Below are 26,076 nucleotides of genomic sequence, written 5' to 3' on the forward strand. Positions count from 1 at the left end.
TCCACTGAAAATAACTGGGTTAAACCAAATGACAAGGCAACATGGGTATTACAAACTTATACCCTCACATCAAAATATCAAATTCTGGAGTCACAGTACAACTTATGGTGTATCTACAAATCTAGCTATATACTTCAAAAATACTGGAATAACATTTTTTTGTTCTTATGAAATTCCTTTCAAATTTATGAATTTGTAATTTTTTGGAAGGCTTTTAATAAAAAAAAATCACAATGTAAATCTCTTTTAGTATATTGGCAGATATGTTGTGAGCACTCTAAAAAGTTAATGCGAAATGTGTAGGTTCATTTTTAAAGGCCTCCCTCCTCCCCTAATGCCCTAATCTCAAAAAATTGGGTGAGTAAAAATACTAACAAATGCCTGACATTTTAATGAAAATGATTTTATGATTTGACACTACATAAAAACTCCTGATGAAAAAAAGAGTCATGGCAAGTTCTATGATATGTATCGACAGCAGAAACTTTTCCTATATTGTTGTCCAACAACAAAATTCAAATTTGGCAACATCAAAAGGAACTGTAGAGCTCCCTCAATGGGCAAATTCACAATTGACAATTTTCATGACCTTCAATGTGACCCCAAATTTGCATACAGGTATACTAATACCAAATAGGGAAATCTCAACAATTGCTGAAATGACTTATGCTTTGGCAGCTAACAACAACATAAAGATCTTTGTTCTTGCCAGTGAATGAGTTATTGTACCATTATTAAAGTGGCTATTTGGATGACAAAGAGATAGTTTAATAGCTTCAATTTTTTGTTCATAAAACAACTCAACTATGTTTTCCTACATGAAAAAAAAATAGTAAAATGACATATACCCAGTCCTTGTTCGTTCCTCCATGACTTGAAAAAAAACACACCCAAAAATGTATAAAATGTTTCTATTGTAGGTACAATAACAAACTTTTCAGACACTTTCTAACTTTTTGGAATTCATTGAGTTACAAACAAGGACTTGGTGAATGTTGTCCTACATTGATTTTTTTCAAGTAGAAAGCCATAATAAAATTGTTTTATGAATTAAAAATCCAAAATAACCCCATTTTGTCATCGTTGTGGCACTTTTAAAGGAGCACAATGGTTTCTAACCAGTAAACTAAACTACAAGTACGTTGATGCAAACCATGTGGTCATAAACGATGTCATGAGAAGGACCAACCGATACAAATTCTTCAGTCTTCGCACTATTGCTAGTATGTGAACTCAGATTATTAGTATTCATATATACCATAATATCTTTCATATTTCTTATAAAATTGCCGATATTTTTCAAAGGCACCTTGGCAGAAATCAATAACTATAAAATTAGTTACTATGTAATTCTATCAACCACTGACTTGACTAGCAGGGTGGGGTTGGAGATCTTCGGTTGTTAGTTCATCAGCGCCTATCTTGGAGATCACCTCCATATAAGATATTTATCCCATGGCTTCAAGAAATATATCTTCGCTAGAATCAACCGTGTCAAGTTCAAAGTGTTCGCTACCGTCTATGTCACCATTCAACATTGCTTTGTAGCTAGGGTGTCTGTACGTGATGTGGTTTTCAGTGGTTGTTGTTCCACTGTCGACATTAGTGGTGTTCTGATGTTTGTCAGTTTCACCGTTTTCTTTCAATTGTCCATTGACGTACATTTCAGTCCACACTGGACAGTGTTCCGATACTAATCCGTTCCATTTCCAGCCATCTGGAATACAGGGATGTTGTAATCCTTGTCGTATTATTCCCATTTCACCTGGATGATACATTCAAATGACAACAAGTTATGAGTGGTATTGAGACTTACAAGTCAAGACTTAAGACATACTTTGTTCAAGAGAGATTATTTGTGACAGTATTTTTTGTAAAGTGTCAGTGAGCATCACTTGATTGATAGAAGGCACTATATGAATATCTTATCATATCATATTTCATCTCATCTCATCTCATCTCATCTCATCTCACCTCACCTAACCTCACCCCATCCCATCGCATCTCATCTCATCTCATCTCGTCTCATCTCATCTCACCTCACCTCACCCCACCTCTCATCTCACCTCATCTCACCTCACCTCACCTCACCTAACCTCACATCACATCACCTCACATCACCTCTCATCTCACCTCACCACACCTCACCTAACCTCACATCTCATCACATCATGCCATATACAAATCGCAACAATAAATTTCTCATCAGTACACAAAACCTTACAATTCTTTTTTCCAATCAATCAATCAATCAATCGATCAATCAATCAATCAATCAATCAATCAATCAATCAATCAATCAATCAGTCAGTCAGTCAGTCAGTCAGTCAGTCAGTCAGTCTGTCAGTCAATCAATCAAATTTATGAAGCCCAAACTAAAGAGCTCATTTCTGTTCAGTGGCGCTGAATAGTTAGCATACACAGATAAATCCATCCAAGCAATTCTCAGTACCTGCAATAGCATTTTACCAGCTAGAGAGTCAAACTAGAACAAGAAGGTTGACTTATTCTCATGTGTGTCTATAGTAAATGTATATATAATGCGTGCAGAGGAAGTCACGGTGTCGACCAACAAATTGAACAATTGTTATTATTATGATGTGCCTAGATGGTAAAAAATCTATTTCAGGTAATGAGAATTTCTTAGTAAACACATCACCATGGTAACTCACCTGTTTCTATTTGTTGAAGACCTTTACTCAACCATATGTTATCATGCGAATATGACCCTTCTGGGTTCAAAGTGGTGATGTTTGTAAATGTGTCATCAGTAACTACATTGGTGAAGCCGTAATTCTTAAAGATTGAGAATTCAGCGACCGATGGTGCAATGCTGAAATCTCCCGTGATAATGATGTCATTGACTCCTACAAGGAAGGCAAGTATGAGGTATGTATTAAAGTAAAAAACAATAGCATTTTTGTAATGAAGGAAAAACTCTTTCTTTTTTTTTCAAAGTTTTGCAACAAAATATTATTGAAATTATAATTTGGCCTACCTGGTAGTTCTGTCTGTAGTGATTCTATGAGATATGGCAATTTCTTGATATCAGCCTGAAAAAAAATTCACATTTAATACTATAGAGTTACCATGACAACTAATTATCAAATGTCTTCTCTTCTTGCTCAATTGTGAATCTCTACACATCACTGTTAACAAAAAATACGTGCTCATCTTCTAGTCTTTGAGTTGTAATTTGTTATTTTACCCATAAGGCCTTGTGTTTTTTTATCACTCACCAAGATTGCTATGAGTTGACTTTTCTGACTCATCTAAGGAGTCTGTGAAAAGTTATGATATTTATGACTCACCTAGGTGGCACTGAGATGCAACTCTCTTTACTCTCCTAGGTGCAAACATGACGTGAATTTTATGACTTACCTAGGTGGCCAAGAGATGTGAGTTTTAAGACTCACCTAGGTGGCAATACAGATGTGATATTTCTAAATCAGCTAGGTGGCATAATTGTTATGAAGACAGCAGGACTACATGTTATTAATTTAACAATGTTCCAATGGAAACTCATCAGAAAGCCTAGAATCACTATTGTGGTCTTCTGAAAGCACAATGTTTGCGAATTCAAAGAGAAAGTATTCACACAGACCTGGTCTTTATCTTTACTCTGGTCTTGTACATCAGATGGCTTCAGATGTAAACTTATTATTACTACTTCCAGTTTGGCTGCCTGGTTTGATAAAATAAACAAACAAACATAAGCAAACAAACAAACAAACAAACATATCGACACCATGATACTACTATGTTGACAATACACAATGTACAATATTGCCACTTGACAGAAATTGTTCATAAAAACAAGGTTTTGTTGATGATAGCGTTACTGTTAACAGCAAGATGATGTCAATGTATATTCCTTGTTCCTTGCTCACATAGAATTTAGCTATTGTACACAGTTGTCGCTGAATTTGTTTTACTTTAAAGGGGTACATGCTGAGTTTATAAGTTTTTGAGATGTCATATTTACTCTATTGTATTCTAATTGCTGAAGTGTATTTAACCATCATTTACTATTGTGAGAACTCAAACTTTAACACAAATAATACATAAATGATTCAATGACATAATATATTATATCATAACAATACAGCAGTATCATGCTATCAAGTATGCTAACAATTAAAATACAATTTCAGTACCACTGAAGGCAGGCATCAACATTAACTTATGGTTTAAAGGGGAACACCACTAGCACTCCAGAAAATAAAGTTATCTTCATAAACTATGGTTGCAATGAATATTCATAAGAGATGTTTTACACTGACGTGAATATGCACTTAGGAGTGATAAATATTCATTGTTCAACCATGAATATATTATTTCTGCTGACTCCCATCATGCATTGGCCCACTGTAAAGATACCCTATAAAGGCACAATATCAACTTGATGGTGCTCTAAAATCACAAATAATTGTAGGTGAGAATCAATGCTCTATGAAAATGTCAATATTTCCTGGTGTGGTGTTCCCCTGTAATTACGGTTTTATGTAAATATTTCCTCTCCGAGTCAAAGAACTCATACACTCCGCTTGTGCCACTTAAATACTGTTGAAATATTTCATAAATTTGAATAATTGGAAGTTTATTAATTGCTTGATAAATCATTTCACTAAATATGTTTTTGAAAATTTGTTATTTCAGTTTCACCTGCTCCATCAATACTGTCTATGCCATTACTTTTACTCCATAACAATTGTAACCATAACAACCGTGAACTAGGAGCAACAGCAAGTGTGAGCAGCATCAGTGGCGAAGCATTATGAAGCATTTTTTATATACAGGTTGTACTTGTACAAAGTTTGCAGTTTGTTTAGTTTCAAGAGACTCTCAGGTTTTTTTGTGTTTTTACAGAGAGCAGATCATCCTGATAAACCAGATACCAGAGACATGATGTTCTTTAGATAAGATGGTATTAACTTACCAAGAAGATTCCAATGTATGGTTGTCTGGTAAATTGTTGGTGTTTGGGTTTCCGTACTTGGTCCATCAACCAACTGTCTTTCATGGTAATACCACGACTTTTATCCCACAGGAAACCATTGTATTCTAAAGACTGGCACAAAATAGTCAAAAAACCATAAATATCTTGAAAATAAAGTATTTCCATATTTTCATCACTCGAAAAAGTTTCTTTATGTACTGTATCCAGCACCATTGTTATGTAACCTAGTACTGTATAGCTTGTGTAGACAAATGAAATATGCCATGCACTGCTTATCAAAAAAACAAAAGGATCGCACAGTTTGGCCACTAGGAGTGCTGTTCAGAATCAGTGTTTGCGCCAGAAATGGAGGCCATATATTGCGGCCCGTGGACCTCCTGTGGAAAAATTACAATTAGTATTTGATGGTAAACAGTTGATGTCACTCTCAACCAATCAAAATATTTTGCATTCAGTAACTTAGTTCCAGACAACAAAACTTTTCTGAAATCAGAGAATTGTTTTAGCCATATTGCGTTGACTGCTTCATGTAATAAGGAGACAGTCATCATGTTTAAAATCCAGCCCTCATTTTTCCTCCTATGGACTGCCCTTTTGTGACACTTCATTCTACTTTGACTGCAAGGTAAGTAACCAGATTATAACATATCATTCAACTGCAAACAGCTACACCTTAAGAATAACGTCTTTCAAAACATTATTTCAGACATTTCCTTTCTTGCAATGTGAAATCTATACTGCTTAGTAACTATACCCAAGGGCTGTATAGTATATGTACACAATGGTCAAATAGAATTGTTTATCTGAAAACAGGTAAATCTAATCTAAACCGTGACATGTTCCTAAAGATATTTTCAACATCTGGGACTATTTGTTTTTGTGTAAAAATAGAATACTCTATACACCTTTATAAATTTTATCTTAGGATTGTGTTAATGGTTCGAATTTCATGATTAACTAACAAAGACATGATGTTAATGACCGATTTGTGAAGGTGTGTGTGTGGTAACTATCGGTAAAAATTCTTTTTATGGATTTTATTTTAGCCGGAAACCACATCAATGAAAATGGTGATAATAAAGTTCAAATGAAAATGTAGCATTTTAGTATTTATTTCTTGCTAAACATGGCCCCAAAAAAGAGAGAATTGTTTCTGGTCAGTGTGTGTATCACATAAATACCCTCCCCTCGATCTTTTTTGTGTGTGGTTGTTCTGTCTGTAGATCTGGGGATGGGGGGGGGGGGGGGGACACAAAAATAACCCTCCCTACTTCAGTGAAGACAACTGCAGCGCCAATCATGAACAAGCAAATGACGTCTGCCCCACATACACACTTGCTCTAAAGTACTAAATAAAAAGAACAGTAACTGCCATAAATAGTAGATTGAGTGACAGGTTTGTTGAGAATTAAAAAAAAAGAAAAGAAAAAGAATTTGTGTTGCCGCGTCACTTTAGACAAAATGTCCTGACCAGAAACAATTTTTTTTTTTGCCTATGATAAAATAACTATAATACACCATACAGCTGAAGTATTTCAACTAGGGTAGTATATTTTATTGCTGTACCTATGTAGACAGAGGAGAATTATTCTAGAAGAAGCATGAGATCTCTAACCCTGACTACTTATTGAGATACTTGTACATAGTAGTATTACAAATAACTTGTTTACTCCCACAAGGACGCTGACCCTACAGGTACTTGTTTGTGTTTACTTTGACTCACACTAAACAACCACAAAATGACCTCCTTAACGAGAGACATTTACAATGTGACCTCCTTAACAAAACACAAGGCTGAAACATTTGCAGGTATCGTTCTTTCTTCCAATCGATTTTTTTTTTTGATAAATTGTAACATGAGTGCAGTATATCAAAGGAAACACACTGCATACTACATAACTACGTAACGGGTATCTACGATGTTAAACAAGAATTTTGTCTAGGGGTATTTTCCGATTCAGGAGAATGGATTACAAAAAATTGTAACGGAGCTTTGTTTGTGTGATAATTCTACATGACATTTGTGAAATTCATAACTGTCAATGATGTCTGTCAAGTGCTACTATTATGAAGCAATTTGACTTTTAATATTCGAGTTGTGTTTGTGCCATATGCCAGGTTTTACCTAACAAAATATGTATATCCGATACAAAGTCCATGTTATATTCTAGTGTTCATGTATTTACAAAGATTAGACATTTTTTTTCCTAAGATATGTGAAATTACTCGAACTGAATGTTCATGGACTCTGGGTTTGTCGTATCAAATGACAAATTTCTCCTCACACAGTCAACGTTTATTTCTTGAAACAAATTTTTGCTAACATCTCATCAGCATCGTCAGTGGTGTATCACTCCAGCTTGTTTCATGTGTCTCAGTAGAGACATGTAATAATACTAAGTTGTAGTACATTCCAGACGATGCTAATGAGACATAAGCGAAAATTTGAGTTTCGCTTCCAGAAATTTTTTTTGACTCCGTGGGTAGAAATTTTCATTTGATAACATGTCAAGTTATTTTACAAATTTCTGTGTGATAAATTTCTCATAAACATATGAAAACATCAGAATAATCTCGGAGTGAAAATGTTTCCCAATGATTGACTAAAATAATGAACTAAGGTGTAGTATATATTTGTGGTTAAATTTGCGAAAACAAGAAAATACTATAAGAGCCAAAATTTTACTTAAAATTCACTATAACTTAGCCATAATTATGATTTAATCATACTTTTCACTAAAATCTTTGTCACTAGAGGGAGCTCTATCCACTATTAGAATCAGTGCTGGCACCCCAAGTATTGTAAACCTGGATATTTGTGCTACTAGAAATTTTTGCAATTTTGTAGTTTGCAGCTAGTTCTGAAAGACTAATTTTAAACAATTACCAGACTGGTATATTGTATTCATGTACAAGGCAGCCCTTTAGTCACTACTTATTTTGGCATGTTTGTATGTATGTATGTATGTATGTATGTATGTATGTATGTATGTATGTATGTATGTATGTATGTATGTATGTATGTATGTATGTATGTATGTATGTATGTATGTATGTATGTATGTATGTATGTATGTATGTATGTATGTATGTTTGTATGTATGTATGTATGTATGTATGTATGTATGTATGTATGTATGTATGTATGTATGTATGTATGTATGTATGTATGTATGTATGTATGTATGTATGTATGTATGTATGTATGTATGTATGTATGTATGTATGTATGTATGTATGTATGTATGTATGTATGTATGTATGTATGTATGTATGTATGTTTAACTTCCTTGAAGTCATGCTTGATGAGTTTGATAAACCGGTTTACATGTACCTGATTGATTCTGCCAGCAACTTCTGATATCTGACATTCCCACATACCACGATGTCCAGTCCAGTTGAGAACGTTTGGCAGTGTTGGATTGTTTAACTCATTGCAGACCTAGTATAACAAGATAGAAAACATCATAATTCAAATGTCAAAGCAAAGTAAAGTGGTAACTTGGTGACAAACCTCTCTAGTAGTAGACATATTTATCTTAAAAACATTGCAATCCCCCCCTGCTCCCTAAACTTAGGGCAACCCTCACTTCATTCAGAATACAGTGCACTACTACGGTTTATGTAATCTAAACATACTACCACCCCCCCCCCCCCTCGCATGAACTTGGTGAAACCCTCACTTCATGACTTCATTCAAAGTTCAGTGCACTACTATAGTACATGTACATGTAATTCAGATATACCTACCCCCCCCCCCCTTTAACTTGGGTGCAATGGGCCCTCACTACACCAAAGTTCACTGCACTTCTACTGTACATGTAATCCAGACACATTAAACCCCCCCCCCTCCCTCCTCCTTTTACCTTAACTTAGGTGAACCCTCACTACATACAAATTTCAGTGCACTACTATGGTGCATGTAATCCACACATGCTACCCCCCCCCCCCCTTACAGTGTAACTTAAACTTAGGTGGACCCTCACTACATTCAAAGTTCAGCACACCAATATGGTATATGTATTCTAGACATTCTAACCCCTCCCCCCCCCCCATGACTTCGGTGCAACCCTCACTACATATAAAGTTCAGCGCACTACTGCAGTACAACATGTAATCCAGACAGATTGTAAACATTTATACAAACTATTGTCTGATTTCATTATATCATCTATACAACATGTTGAACTTAGTTTATAGTGCCAATAATTGATTTTATCTTTAAACCAATGTTATCTGTCAATAAAAGTTTAATTTGTGTTCAATGTTTTTACTGAAAAGAAAACCCTGTTCCTTGTGGCAATAAAGAGGGGGGGGGGGGGGGGGGTGAATGAAATGAATAAAGAGGAAGGGGGAGGGGATGTCTTATTCTTTATAGCCATTGATTTAATTGAAATATTTCATCAATACAATTACCTCCCATGAAGATTTGGTGGGTTTTTCTTTTTCATTTTCTGTTTTTTCATACCCCTACATGAAAGGTCTATGGTTTTTCAGTAGTATGCGTATGTTAAGAAGTTAAAGGCCTGGGATTCAGTCCCAGGTTCTTGCATTTAGTGTTATCTCATCAATGGAACCATAAGTATTAAATGGGATTATTCTCTTGTTCTACACCAACTTAGCCAGACTAAAAAATTTTTCTCACCTAAAATGTTACTCCTAATCAGACATTGGCATGTAATATTTGACACAACAATAACAATAGGTTATATTTTACAGTGTGATTCTATAACTGCCATTCCAAAGACTCTTCCTCTTCCCCAGCCCCAACACATACATACAGACAGACAGACAGACTGACAGACTGACTGACTAACAGACAGACAGACAGACAGACAGACAGACAGACAGACTGACTAACAGACAGACAGACAGACAGACAGACAGACAGACATAGAGACAGACTGAAAGACAGACAGATAAAAAAGTCAAAAACATACACAAACATGATGATCATTAAAGACACTTGCACACACACACGCATGCACGCATTCACACACACACACACACATGCACGCACACACACACACACTCACACACACACACACACACACACACACACACACACACACACACACACACACACACACACACAACACACAATATTTCCTACCATAATCAGAGCTCCCTGGTCAAGCAATTCTTGAAATGCTATAAGACTCAGTCTACAAAACAAACAAAAATTACAACATTTACTAAAAAGTAAAATTAACTACAGATACACTACATTATAAAGTACATTAAAAAAGAATGAATTCATTTTTCACTGGAGCTTCGAATCATTTAGAATAATGTCGGTATCTTGGCAACCAAAATACAACCACACCAGAGTGACGATAAGAGTTTCAATTAGGCAGCACAATTTATTTACGTCTCACAAAAAGTTTTTGTTACAAATTACATGAATTAAAATACAGATACTGATAGCGTGCAAACTTACATTTTAATTCACTGTGAACACAAATCAACATCACTGTGGGATGTAGTCTAGTTCCTATACATTATCGTTACAATTTACACATACATACACTCCAGACTATGTCGGATGACACAAAGACAATTCAAACACAAAACAATTTATTTGTGTTCACAGTGAGATAAAATATAACATTTCATATATACATGCACACTATCAGTGCCTGTATTTTGTTAGTGTAATATGTAACAAAAATGTTATTATGTGTGATGTAAGAAACACCATGCCACCTGATTGAAACTCTACAGTCTTTCTAGTTTGGTAGTAACACTGCCTGTCTACACGCAATGGTCTAACCAACATCAAGCTTGAAATCATGGCATGATCTATGCAGCTTTTACGCATTATGAGGGGGACTGAAATGATACTGAAGTTGGTCAAAAGACTTTGAATCACGTAATATTTATATGTAGATAACTTGAAAATGAATTTTACGTGTTTTTAATAGTTAGTAGTAATTCAGAACAACAATGACTTGAATCTGCAACTAGTTTCACACCTGAGCAGGTTTTTATCAACAAATCTTAACTTTTAAATTAATATAGTGTTCAATGATGAGTTTGTTTACTATATGAATTTATTGTTTGTATAGAGTAATAAAAATATACTTAGAGGTACGGATATTGACTCTGGGGATTAGTTGCTATGGCAACACTATCAGATTGGTGTCAGTTGCTATGACAACAGACTTGGTGTAAAGAATGTGAATGCTGAATCCGTGGCAATACCTGTATTATATTATCAACATCATTGGAAATACATTGTATGAGATATTACAATGAAATGCAACAAAGCAGAGTTTTAAAATTTCATTAGTCATAAATGTTAAACTTATTTTGTTGAATTTTTTTAAATTTTATGATACATGTACCAAAAAGTAGACAGAAAAGTGACAAAATGTTCAATACTAGATGTTACTCCCAATCTCTTTTTTTCATTCAGCGGAGGAAAATATGAGTGACCTAAAGGGTTTTGTCACTATGAGTTGCTAGACGAGTAGTGACAAACCCTTAGGTCAAAAGTGTGTTCTGGCTGAATACAGTACAATATCAGGAATAACATAATTATATCTTCTCAAGTAGGATTTGCGAAAAAATTGAGAAAATAATAGGAATTTGGAAAATTTTCACTCAAATTTCGAGCCCTGCAAATCCAGTGATGTACGTGATGTAGGCACGGGTTGTTGTGAAGCAGAACAACCAGGGGTACATTATCCATATTTTCTGTTCAAAGACAATAACTTGGCTTGAGTATGGTGTAATATACATGTATGATATATGACAAACCCTTACCAGCTGACCCTTACTGCACATTGGAAAAAATACCAGTATTTGTGTAAATCAGAGAATCCCAGTGGCCATAACAAAAATAAAGTGGTAGAACTATTTTGTAAACAAAATATTAACACAAAACATTTTAATTCACTATATACTGTAAAATGATATGTTAATACCAACTTGAAGTCTTACTCAAACATGACCAAAAATGTTTATCAGTTTTGTAGATCAAATGATTTACATAAATTTATATAAGTATCGACGTATCGTTATGATTTACACCTCCACTCACTAGTCTAGTTCCTATACTGTATCGTTACGATTTATATCTCCATTCACATAGTCTAATTCCTATACGGTATCGTTACCATTTACACCTCCACTCACATAGTCTAGTTCCTATACAGTATCGTTACCATTTACACCTCCACTCACAGTCTACTTCCCATACAGTATCGTTAACATTTACACCTCCATTCACATAGTCTAGTTCCTATACAGTATTGTTACGATTTACACCTCCACTCACAGTCTACTTCCCATACAGTATCATTACCATTTACACCTCCACTCACATAGTCTAATTCCTATACAGTATCGTTACCATTTACACCTCCACTCACAGTCTACTTCCCATACAGTATCGTTAACATTTACACCTCCATTCACATAGTCTAGTTCCTATACAGTATTGTTACGATTTACACCTCCACTCACTAGTCTAGTTCCTATACGGTATTATTACCAGTTACACCTCCACTCACAGTCTAGTTCCTATACAGTATCGTTACCATTTACACCTCCACTCACTAGTCTAGTCCCTATACGGTATCATTACCAGTCCTCCACTCACAGTCTAGTTCCTATACATTATCGTTACCATTTACACCTCCACTCACAGTGGTTTAGTTAGAGACCATGTTGGCACACAGACTACACTACATGGTACATACATATTTCCACCATTGATAATATGCAGGGCTCGAATTTAACTTTTTTCTTTGGTAGTCCTAGTGGTCTACCAATTTCAGAAATTGGTAGGCCAAGGATTGTCACCTGTAGTCCCATATTCCTGAACTGAAAACAGATTTCCTGAACTGAAAATTAGAATTGGTAGTCTGTGGGCATGGGACTACTGTTAGTTTCAAGCCCTGGTGTGAATGACATTGCGAGAAAATGACTGTTCAAGGACTATTACATAGAGGTCATAGTCTGGATACCAACATGGTATCGAATCATCTCCAACCCCGAAAGAAAGATCTTAAGATTCCATGAAGGATAGTCCACTAGAGGAATTGGTTCATACATGTACATATAGTTTATATACAAATACAAATTTACACTTGCAAAGTCAAACAGTTTTTTAAAACAATAATTCAAAATTTTTGTTGATGTTTTATCAGCATCATCAGGGGTGTAAGTGTATGCGAGTTGAAGGAAGCAAAACACATAGACCACAGGAAGCCCAACCTAAATCAAGATGCAGGCATCAAGGTGCGCCACAGCTTTATCATTCTGAAGCGTTTCAAGGGTCTTGAGCATGGCACTTGATGACAACCTATTGTAGTACACCATGATGCTTACAAGACATATTAGCAAATATGTGGGATCATTTTCCTGAATATTTGTTGACTCTGTGAGTTGCAATTTTTCATTTGTAACTATCACATGAATGATATTTCTGTACTACGGTACTTTTAGACAAATATCTGTCTCTTCAATGTTATTATGATCAATACATGTAAGAGCATAAAATTCATGTATATAGAAAATTTAAAGGTAGCAGCTTGATATTAGACCAAAATTCTGTGAAGTCATCACACAAAATGGATATTGTATACATATACCTGGGGTGTGTATATATATATATATGTATATATATATATGTACATGTATAGACTTAAATCAAAAGAATAAGGATGTTATAAGTTGTTACTCAGAGTTTCACGTTTCCTGAAGCAATCATCAGCCTGCTATAATGCTCAGCTACTAATATTGCATTGAGCACTGTTCTCTCCATTGAGACACTTATACTTATATGAATATATATATATATATATATTAGCACATATTGCTAATATTATTGGAAATGATGTTGTATAAAAAGCAGTCCCTAAATAATAATAAATAAATATTTCGAGAAATACATTTTTTATCTGCGTTTATATATGTAATTAAGGTTGTATATTTAAATCCATTTGATTAAAATCAGTGCTGCTGAGAATATCTGAGTGTAAAACTTCTCTGTTGTCATCATCACACAGTGACTACTGAATATTACATATACTAAAACAAGATACAGGAACACACCAAATTCATGTTTTCAGTACCAAAGCAAAATTTAACCATTACCCAGTTTTGAAATGCATTTTGAGCTGCCGATAAATGATAATTCTGAATGACATCATTATATAATTGTGACAACTTGAAAAAAAAAATAAGCATTTTCAAAAAAATTCCACCATTGATCAATAAAATGAAAGTCTTTAGTTTCAGCTTTTACTTCCAATGGACTTTTATTTTTTTTAGAAAATGAAAATAAAAACCCTTAAATTCCTTAATGAAAATTTTGAATATTTCACATGGATTTTTCCCAATCTGAATAAGTTTTGTTTACAGCATTTTGTAAAACCTTGAATGTAAAACAATCAAAGTTTAACATGTTTGTTGTTGTTGAACACAATTATTTTATTCAAAAGACATTAAAGATTAAAGATTTTTTTTTTTCGTTCATGAAAACTGACAAATAAAATTTACATATTGAAAAAAAAAAATTTTTCAGGTCTCTTGGAAAATGACCAAAAAAGAGCTATTATTTATTGTACTGTTCTTTCCTCTATTATGTAGCCGTTATTTATAACCTTGAAAACAATAAATTTACCAATAAACATCTTTTATAAACAACTGTAATCAATAGAATCACAAATCGAGGAAGTGATTATCTATGTTTGCGTGGCATAGAAGGTTACAAAAGGTTATCTTTTATACAGTCATAACTTTAGAATCAATCCACACGTCACAAAACATTTTTTGTTGTTCATTTTTTAGAAATAAATATTGTAATTTTCCACTTTTTAAGTTGAATCTAATTTTGGAGGATATCAATACATTTTAGAAAAAGCTTTATTTTAACAGATTGCCATGACCTCAACTCTAGAGGTCTAATAAAAAAAAATTGTGTGGTTCCGATTACGCTCAATTTTAGAATAGGTGGAGTAGGTAGATTTTTTATTTTATTTTATTATATATATTTTTTCTATGCGAGTCTCTAGTTCAGGTTTTCCATTGTTTTCCATATGGTCTCTGTGTTGTTTATTTCTTCTCATAAGATGTACAGCCATTACAGATTGGAAGAATAGTTTTATCTTGTCTTTTTAAGTTGATAGTAATTTCTGCATTTACTATTTCTCATGAGACTTCACAATTGTTGTGATTTTATTTTTTTTTTCTTGAATACGTAAAAAAAAAGTTAAGGGTTGGCAGTGGAAAGCTAGGTGGGGTCGGGTAACCGGAACCAAACAATTATTTTTTTTTAGGTCTGATAGTGATGTGAGAATGAATGTTCACAGACTCTGAGTTCATAATATCAGTTGAAAATATATACTCTAAGTCAAAACATTTCTACAAAGTCAATCCTGAATTTTTTATGTTGCCTCATCATCATCATCATCGTCAGGACCATAATAATTTTTTTGACTCGATGTGTGTAGAAATTTATAGGGATGCTTTTAATCATTCACAAATTAGAATTAAACATCTTCTTGGCCATTACAGTGCAAAACTAGAAAAAATAAATAAATAGTCTAGTTTTCCTCTTTTTTGATTTTAGTTCTTGAAGAAGATGGCAAATTTTTAACGAAAGCGTGTAACAGATTTATGTCACATCATCTTTATAGGGATGCATTCAACCATTCGCAGATTTGAATCAAACTTCTTGAAAAAAGCTGACTGCAGTACAAAACAGGTCAAGGATTCAAACCATTTACATGTACTTTTCACACTGTAAACATGGAATCTGAACGTCTTGAAAAAAAGCCCACTGAGATAAAAACCTAGACAAAGATTTACGCCATTTTTGTAATTATTTACTGCTCACATTGTAAACTGGCATGCGAACTTCTTGAAAAAAAAGTTCACTGAAAAGTAAACTATTCAAAATTTCAAGCCATTATTACTGTACATTATTACTGTACTCATTTAATACAATATATACATACTAACCCGTTCTCTAGTATGGTCCGACACACTACTTCCATCACACCACAGTTACTAGCTTTATCTTTACTGAATCTAGACAGGTTCCAAGTCCCAACCCTGATGACGGGCAGTCCATTCATAATTCCGGTAAACTCTGGAACGAAATCTCTAATAACTTCAGATGTAGTTGGAGGACTTGATGGTTGTATGTCTAAAAACTGAAAATCAGTCTGAGTACCACTATTTCTACTGTTTGACCTTTGAACCTTACGTCTTGGTGCATCACCGATACTGAAATCAGCATGGTTTGTGAGGTACTCCATTTCACCAAGCGTTATCTGATCTTGTATCTGATCTAGCGTCTCTTGACCAATTCCCGGTATGTCTTTAATTTCATCATACGTATGGAACGGTCCATGAGTATTACGATAATGTATTATTTTTTTGGCACGGTGTTCACCGATGTCATTTATTCGGCTTAGTTGCGACACAGTTGCAGTGTTGATATCCGTGTATTTTGACGTGGGTTGGGTGTGCGTATACTGCGGTTGTTGGACAGAGGGATTAAATCGGCTTCCAGTGGCAGACGAACTTCGCGAAATACCTCCATCACTACCCCTTGGTGTTCCAATTCCATTTTTACTACTTATGCATATTTCAGGCCTCATGTGAGCTAACTTGACGGCTCCCACACCAGTAACAAGCGCCAAATCTTCAACTTTGCGAAATCCACCAATTTGTTGTCGATAATCGACAATGTTCTTAGCTACGATGCGACTGATCCCAGGCAGTGTCATTAACTCCTCCTGTGTGGCAGCATTGATATTGAGTTTGTTAAATGTAAAAGTGAGATCCTTTGCACTGTACGTAGCACTAATGTCACGTCTGTGACCTTTGATATGCGGTATTAGATCATAGTCGCTTCTTAGCCGACTTTTTTTGGGACATCGCCCACAGCACGTTGTGATCATATTGTTTCCCATGGCAGTCTGTTAGAACTTACTGGTCATAGTGATAATATAGTGGTCCTGGTTTAAACCCTGGTCATTTCAGCCACAGCTGTGCGATACAAAAAAAACAACAACACATGTGAATAATTCCATGAATAAATTAATAACATATTGTAATATCAATTCAAAAAAACAAACCAAACACTGACTAAAGACTGACATTTACCCAAAACAGTTGACACTCAAATAACTAAAGACACTGCATATACCTCTAGGGTCGAACTGAATGTGATACATCAACTATTAAAACTTGTTTATTCACCACTACACATAAACATCTATGATAGTTGATGAGTCAGCTCTGGAGGTTAAAGTTCAAGGGTCGCATTCCTCATAACTGATGATAATTAACACTTACAACATGACATCTTTTAATTACATCTAATTGAATGAAATATACCAAAAATCAATATCCCTGAACCTTCACATCATAATTTTTAATTTACGGTTTACATCCTATGATGTGTACGTGCAGCGTACGGTACATGTTACCATAATATGTGGTACTTCCAATAACCTTTGCCAGACTGATTTCAAAAATCCTATTTTACTGTGGAACATATGTGGGTCCTTTTGTTGTTTGCCTGACAAACAGTATTCTGACCTTCCCTATCAATTTACTGTAACAATCAACACTTCACCCACACATAAATTTGTCCTTTTTTTGTATAACATGACATGTGCTTTACGGAATGTTTAGTTTCACATGATAGATAACAGCTATCATTGCCACACAGTGTATATGTAGTTGTATCTTAGTTCTATCCTAGTAACATTGTGATATGTTACCGTTTAAATCACCAGCCTGCATATTTCAAGTATTTCTACAGTTGAGGGCGACTCTTTTCAATTTTACGTTTCTCATCATAATGATGGGTCAAAAAACAAAAGAGAATATATATATACTATTATTTTATAGAAATGAAAGTACATTTGTCTGCATATTTGATGACATTTTCAAATCATAATTATACACATACTGTTAACAGCTACATCCGTGGCTTTGAATTTAGTCTAGAGGCTATCTGTGCTTTCCTATCTCTTTTCATGTCTAGTTCAATGAGGTCTTGAGATGAAATTTCAAATTCAAATGAAGCCATCCACACATACATGACATCATGTCTTTGTTAATAAATCACAGAATTGTCCAGTGATAAGTTAATGTTTATTAGGGGAAGTTACAGTATGTCCAAAAATGGTATGTTTGTGTCCAAATATGGTATCTTTGTGTCCAAATATGGTATATTTGTCAGCATAGAATGCTACTTCTACATTTTTCAGTTTACATCATTCTAACAGTTGGTGGTTTACTCATTTGCATGAATAACTTCTGGTTCATGATCTCTGAAGTAAGCTAGACAGGGTGAAGAGAGGTCTTAAGATTTGAAGCTATGGATAGCATCTAGACTATTAAACAGTCTGAATGCTTTATAAATAAACAGTGCTAAAGTCAGAAGGGGTAGCATGAACCATCTTAGCTTCAAAATTTCCACTATTGAAGAGAAAAAGGAAGACTTGCCCAAATACATAGCTGTGAAGTTGCCACATCAATTTATTTTTTTTATCTGGACATAGATGGCCTTAATTTAATCTTTATTTTCTGTACAATCAGTGAAGTTGAGTTATTTTTCTATCTGGACATAGAGGGCCTTTATTTATTCTTTATTTTTCTGTACAATCAGTAAAGTTGAGTGGTTATAAAGGGTATAAATTTTTCCCCCATTTTGGGGGGGCAGATTCTAGAAATATAGACCTGGTGGGTCATGAGAAACATAAATATAAATAGGGATGGCCTAATAGAAAGTGGTTGATTTTTAGTATGAATGACTCAGTCTGTGATTGTTACTGGTTGTTTTGTTGGACGTACTGCATAGAAGACTCACTAGCTGTCAATCAATGAAGTGTAGCTAAAAAAAAACAAAAACATATATCCACGCACAGACATTTTGAGGATGGGGAAGACTGATTCCTGGCTAAACAGTAACACAAAAACAAATGTACAGGAAAGTATATTAGAATTCTCATTACAAAAAATAAGTGTTTTTGTTTGGGTGGTACATGTATTCTTCAGAAGGTAAAATCTACATGTGTTCCCAAGATATTTTTCTGGGATGGCTCACAAAAATGATATACAGTAGTACAAGGTGTGGAATCTACTAGGCAAATTTATCAAATTTCTCACCTCATTGTTTTAACTCTTTTTTCCTTTGTTTAATTTTTACAAAACAGGTTAAGGTTAGCAAAATACACTGCATAATTTCATTCAAGTCAAAGGTTGGCATTTTCAGCTCTAAACCCCATAATTGAATGTTCTTTCTCTGAACTTTGTCCTGAAAAGTTACATCCTATATGGCTCAGTGTTGAAAGGCAATTGGTGGCCATCTTTCCAGTGTACAGTCCTGTGCCTTCCATCTTCAGACACTGTTGCATTAGAAACTACACATTTACTACACTCATTTCATTGAAAAATACCACTGGTATACAAAGTCTATATCCACTAATCCTGCTTTGAGCTGTCTGAATTCCTACCTAGCTGTAAGACTTACACTACAGGAAGCATTTACATCGTTTGGAATTCAAACAAGGCCTAAGCTGTCAGCATACTGACCAATCCTGGCCTAAAACAGACTACAAAACAACGCTATCCACTCTGCAGTCTTGTTGTAGTTTGTACCTGACACCTAGAGACAAACCTGGCCTAAAACAGACTACAAAACAATGCTTACCACTCTGAAGTCTTGTTGTAGTTTGTACCTGACACCTAGGGACAAACCTGTAACAGTTATAAGACTTCAGTTGTCGATCGGTCGGAAAGCAGAAATGAGAAGTTTAAAACACATACACAACTAGAATTCAACTGGTACCATCATTCAAACTATCCAAACCCTTTTTTTAACTTTCAATATTTTTTCTCTTCTTATTTAAATACAAGAATCAGTCCTATTCTCTTTTCTAAAATTCTTATTTTATTACGGATGATTGCACAATGTCACAAAAGCTCGAAAAACAAACTTTGTTCATTTAGGGGTAGAGGATCTGGCATCAATGCGATTGCTGAACTTCATTTCCACACTTCTAACCAAATTTCATTGGAAAACTTTCACTTCTTCAGTGATAACAGCTTTCATATTTACTACTGAGATGTTGATAAGTTGATTAAAATTTACTCCTAATTTGAGATATGGTGCTAGGTTTCCGGTAGAATTTTAACCACAGCCTCTTTTACGTCACCGTCTAAAATGCACCATTATTTTCTAGTGTTGTGGAAGAAATAACAGCTCTGTTGTGCGAGAATGTTACCATCATGTATTTACATTGTATTGATCGTAGTGGTGTCACCACAACGATTCAACGATTCATATATAAACGTGTCAATGTCGCACTTGTAAATGTTTGTTTAGAGGGAGGAAGAGGGTTCGTCCTAAACAAAGTTCATTTACCATGCTTGTGTGACATTGTGCGAATGCCCTTATTGTATTCAAATTTCATTTTTTTAACAATTATGATTATCATATCACCATTGTGTGTCTGGTAAATATTTATTTTGTCAAGGACAGTAAATCTTGACAACAATAAACTACTAAAACCTGATGGAATGTCAATGAAATCTTTAGAAGGTAATTTTCTAACCCTGTAAGCTTTCTTAAAAGTCTCATATTGTTTTGGAAAAATAGTTGTCAATGCCTGGTACAAATAATAATTCACGCAGGTAACTACATGTCGTACATGTATACCTCAGGGCTGAATTTTTATAAATACATGTATCAAAACACAAGTTAAAGGGGTAATTGTTAATCCAGGGTCAGTGTCTCAACACTACCCCATGTGTATAAAGCTAACCTTTTCATGAATACAGTCCCAAAAATATAACTAATTTCAAAAATACAGAGACAGATTTCATTCCTTTATATTCATAATACAGAAGGCCAACATTGGGAGATAAAAAAGCTGTAATACTCTCTAAAACGACAGTTTTATAGTTGCTCTATGAGCTCTGTGAACACATCGCATTACATGGTCAAAGTCATCTAACATATTGAATGTTATCTTAATCCGGCCCCTATTTAGATTAGTCCTCAAATTCAGATTAGGATTAACATGTTGTCTGGCAGAACATACATGTACATGTAGATAATAATGATGATAAATAATGTTTGTTTTTATGTAGCGCTTTCCCACTTTGTGCTCAAAGCGCTTTACAATTATTACCCCTGGTATGGATCTATAGCGGCACAACAGCCTTTTATACTTCCTCAACTCCCTGGGGAGCATACAATCTATTGCAGCCTTTATAAGTGCATAGGATTAAAGCATTCACATTGCAACCACTATCCTACCAGGTCCACGATTATACAGCTGGGTTGACTGAGCCACAGTTGTGGTTCAAATCATGCCCAAGGACTTCAGCCACTCAGAAACAAATGGATGGGGCTTGAACCTGCAACATGTAGATTCCAAGCTGGCCACTCTAACCATTCACCAATCATGACTCCACAAATCCGCCCCAAGAACTATAGACAGATCTATAGAAAATGATGGTACAACGCAGAGGAACGGCCTATTTAATCTTACATGTAATGGCGCCATTGATGAGGTATTACTCTTTTTTCCCACAGTTGTGTACATGTATGTATTTCAGTCCCATCGATGGCTAAACCCTCTTATTGTTATCATTCACAATGTGCAATGTCGGGGGTCAGGCTAGACTAGCTGTAAGTTATTTCTTGACTACTTACACTTCTCTCTTTTGTTTTTTGTTACCAAATTTTTGTAATCATTTATACATTTGGGGAAATAAACCACTTATTATTATTAATATTACTAATGTGAGAACCTGGGATTGAATCCCTGGCCTTTAAGGGCTCTGTTTCAATTCCAGGTCATTACATTAAGTTTATCTAGCTACAAATATTATGTTTTTATAGTTCTGCCAAAAGAACCATATTTCATGCCAAGATTTTAATCTCAATGGACTTTACACTATCATTAAATTTGGCACTTTGCCCTTCAAAGAATACTTCAACATCACATCAGAAGTTGGTGGCCGTTTGGAATTAACAAATTAAAACATATGAATTGATTTATGGCCCTATTCTTCAAATCACCAGTGTGACCTAGGAATATTATTATGTAGAAAGGTATTGGATTGAAGTTTGGTCCTGCTTGATTTTTTGGGTTTTTTGTTTGTTTTTTTTTGTTTGTTTTTTAGTTTTTTTTGTTTTGTTTGTTTGTGTGTTTGTTTTTTTGGGGGGAGGTGTTTAATTTCAAGTATATGTTTTCTGTGTTTTATCTGTTTTTTGGTCCAGTGCTAGTAACTTCTTAAGGGTTTTTCCTACAGAGATTGAATCATAGAACTCTGAAAGTGACCAATGAGGGATGTACATGTATGTAGTATGGAATAATAACCTCTATCTTAGGGACGATCACGCAATGTCGCACAAGCTCAACAAACGAACATCGTTTCTTTAGGTCAAAAACCCCTCTCCCCTCCACAAGTGCGACATCAAATGTTTATATTTGATGTAAACCATGATGAAAACTGTAGCAGTCACACCACTACGATCGATGTAATGTAAAAACATGATTGTAAACACATTAAAGATACTACCAGAAACCCAGCACCATATCTCACATTAAAAGTAATTTTTTTTTGTCAACTTATCAACATCTCAGTAGTATTACAAAAATACAAATTTAGCTATTTTCATTGAAGGAGTGAAAGTTTTCTGTCGAAATTTGGCTAAAAGTGTGAAAACGAAGTGCAGCAATTGCATTGATGCTAGACCCCCCCCCCCCATGAACAAAGTTCACTTTAATGAGCTTGTGTGACATTGTGTGACCGTCCCTTAGCGATACGCACACTTCAGATCTATAATTTGATAAACTAGCATAACATTTGAAAATTAGCCAAAAAGCTAGGGCCATGGCTAAGTTCATGAAGCTAGGGCTAGAGTCTAGTAGAGAGACCCCCTAGAATAACCAAATATATCATACACCGACCTGATGTCCACTATTTTTGGTGTATATATGTAATATAGTATTAGTCTATATTATGTACCAAATAAAAAAGTTGAATTCAAAGAGAATTTGAAAATTGTTGCTAAAATAGTTCACCTGGTGAAATTTGCCTACCAAGTTAGATATTAAATGCAAGCCCTGACTGCTAATATAAAATCACTGACCACAGGTGACAGCGTGAGTTACTCTCATGTGTATGATACAATAGAACTTAGAAGTATAAATATCCATAGGCCATAGAAACACTGATCACTTGATGTCCTTAGGTGCTTCAGTCATGACATGCTTTTTTGTCAAGTGGCATTTCATAGATTGAACAATACAGACTAAGCACCCAAACAAAACCACACTTTTTTGTTATATTGAATACAACACAATAGACAACTAAAGTGAACTCAAGCATAGAAGTGTAACTTTAGACACATATACACAATATCACTCATAAAATACATAGAGTGGGTGTTTTGGATTTGTGTTTAATAGGTGGTGAGTGATTGAAATAGTAAAGTTACTGAGAAACAGCCCCATAATGGATGTATAACTAAATGTCTGCCTGGTTTAGTATAGTGGTCAAATTTTATCTTTATCCAAACTGGTTAAATTTGATGCAAGTGAAAAACGACTAAAGTTACAGAACTCTAAACTTGTGCACTTGTTGAAATATGATTTTCTTCTTAAAAACTATACATGTATGAAAAGAAATTGTATATGCTCATTTCTTGACAAATATGGATAATCCCTGCAAGAACAGTTATCGGTGTGTCATTATAAACAGTGTCGGTCACCCAGTACACTGAACAAGTACATCACAATGTGTGGCTAGAGGTGACCATTTCTAGTATAGGAAAACATATTGTAATTCTTGTTGCACAAAAACATTGTTGATATTGATAACTACATGTAATTACTCTGTCATTAATATTAGTCAGTATGAATATGTTGTTGTTGTTGTTGTTTATTTGTTTGGTGTGTTTTCGTAAGCATGAGCACGTGTGCTGTCGTAAATCGCTATTTACACGGTCTATAAATCAATACAAGTATCGAAAAAAAAATAATTCAATATTTTTTTCGGCCCCGAAACAAGAACATTGCAACGTTACAACTTTAACTTACATCATATACATAGTGTAAAGAGACGTGTCCATCGACTATAGTACTAACGGTCTGTGGTTTACATGAATCACGACTACGCGTCATACGTGTCTCATAATGTACTGACTGTACAATAGCGCAGTTGTTCTCCATCCCTAAGATTCGGTGATTGGTATTTTTGGTCCTGTTGCGATCGATTCTGGTGAACAATTGTCTATTAAAACTGCTACATTCGTAAAATTTCTCCTTTCAGGGAGTTTTGTCACTTATTTCAATCAACATTGGTAGCCTTTCCATGTACCATGTGCACAACTGCGTCATATTGTACTGTATGTATGTACATACAATGATACATCATGTAATGATGACCCGGTCCCCCGTCCGAAGACCAGCTGCCATATCGACATATCATGAGCATGTACGGATAAATCGGTATTCGTTCGAGTATAACTGTATTACTCACCTTATTTAACGTCACCTCAACATGTTCGTCTGTTTTTAACAGCAACGTCAACGTACTAAAGTTGAAAATTGATGAAACATTGTTCAGTGCGATAAACAAAGCTGTTTACGCACACGGGGAATCACTAGACAGACCAGCTGAATGTCAAAGGTCACCGCGCATGTGGATTGAGTACAAAGATAAGATCAACGAACTTTCGGAAGGGGAGTGGCTGCTGGTTGCGTTAGTGATGTGGTAACCAACCCTGCCACGGCCCAGTTGAGTCATACTATTTATGTTATTGTTCGTCCTGTCATCACGTGGACTGCGAAAATAGACTCTCTCGTTGCTTAAGAGTAGATTTCGTCATCTTTTTTCCCCAAGGAGTCAATTTTTAATATGTTAATTATTTAACTTTTCACTTGACACATTGCAATTCTGTACAAGTATGGCCTTCTCTCACTTTCAATATTCTTCAGACAGACAGACAGCCACCCACACACATTTGCAACACAAGAATGAAGTTCATATTGCATGTACTACTGGCACTATAAAATACAGGAAGAAAATAAAAGTACACTACACATTTCAGTTTTGACTTTTCAGTGCTGTTCTTTATTTTTCTCATTAATTAATACATATGGCTATAAAAAAAACTAAAGAGGGCAATGTCATACAAAAAATTATTTGGATTGGGGTGTTACATTTGTTGCACCATATCTGGAAAGCACAAAAAATCAACTCAGCACTGAAAATTGTTCCACACACTTTCTTTACAGTACACCTCCCAATTTCAGTATTATGTTGTTTTCTACATGAAAATATTAATGTTAAAATAAAAAAAATGCACACATTACAAAAAATCCTGTACATATCTGAAGATGTGATTGTTTTCCAAATCGTTAAAAACAATAGAAGAAAGTTAATAACGTCAACAGAGGCACACACTGACCATTGGTGGCGGTCTGCTGTGTGTGAAGAGCGCCACCAACGTTGGAGTGTAGCGAATTTGTCTCCTTTTGTTTTTCAGTCAACAATACGGGAACATCAACGGCAGCACAAAATTAAAGACATTTACAAACTGTTAATTTTTGATTGTACAGAGCAGAAAGTGGACATACGGTCCCAAATTACATAATAAAACAATATGCAAGACTATCTTCTATTGTCTCATGAAGTAGACAATCTCTGAGTGATATATAATTTTAGCAACCACATATATCTACCTTGTGGAGTCTACATTGACACAGTAATAAAAAAATGAACATGATCTATACTTATAAATAAATACATTAAATGGCAGTTAGTGAAAGAATAGGTGATACTGATTTTATTTTCTGGTAAAATGTCCCAAAACTGGGGAAGGAGAACAAGTTTGGGGGTTTCTGTCAGACAAAGAGGAAATTGTCTCAATCAGCTGTTACTGGATGAACCCTTTCACCTAAATGCTGCTATTGAACTTCAGAGTAATATACACAAATAGAGTTTAAACAGTGGTTGGGCTTATAATAGTTGGAAAAAAAACTCATCCAAACTGCTGACTCGTTATCTAGGCAGAATATCTTGAAGGTATACCTCAAAAAGTCTCTTATATGTAATATCAT

At 34.8% G+C, this 26,076-nt stretch overlaps 1 protein-coding gene across 1 annotated transcript; it reads right to left on the reverse strand.

Annotated features, from left to right (window-relative positions):
* Positions 1–999: 999 nt before the first annotated feature.
* LOC144437704 (endonuclease/exonuclease/phosphatase family domain-containing protein 1-like) lies at positions 1,000–24,620 on the reverse strand. Its single transcript, XM_078126709.1, has 9 exons — positions 24,494–24,620; positions 15,935–16,969; positions 10,074–10,125; positions 8,295–8,402; positions 4,940–5,071; positions 3,605–3,685; positions 2,999–3,053; positions 2,673–2,867; positions 1,000–1,765 (listed from the first exon to the last, which is right to left on the reverse strand). The coding sequence occupies exons 2-9, from the start codon at positions 16,891–16,893 to the stop codon at positions 1,449–1,451; spliced, it is 1,899 nt and encodes a 632-aa protein (XP_077982835.1). The 5' UTR covers positions 16,894–16,969; positions 24,494–24,620; the 3' UTR covers positions 1,000–1,448.
* Between the last annotated feature and the right edge of the window lie 1,456 nt (positions 24,621–26,076).

Source organism: Glandiceps talaboti, chromosome 7 (genome assembly GCF_964340395.1).
Source record: "Glandiceps talaboti chromosome 7, keGlaTala1.1, whole genome shotgun sequence".
NCBI classification, from domain to species: domain Eukaryota; kingdom Metazoa; phylum Hemichordata; class Enteropneusta; family Spengelidae; genus Glandiceps; species Glandiceps talaboti.

Coding starts and splice junctions, on each gene's coding strand:
- LOC144437704 (XM_078126709.1), bottom strand. CDS start 16,893: ATGGGAAACAATATGATCACAACGTGCTGTGGGCGATGTCCCAAAAAA. Junction 10,126..15,934: donor CGGACCATACTAGAGAACGG/GTTAGTATGTAT, acceptor TTTGTTTTGTAG/ACTGAGTCTTATAGCATTTC. Junction 5,072..8,294: donor TTGCTGGCAGAATCAATCAG/GTACATGTAAAC, acceptor ATTTTGTGCCAG/TCTTTAGAATACAATGGTTT.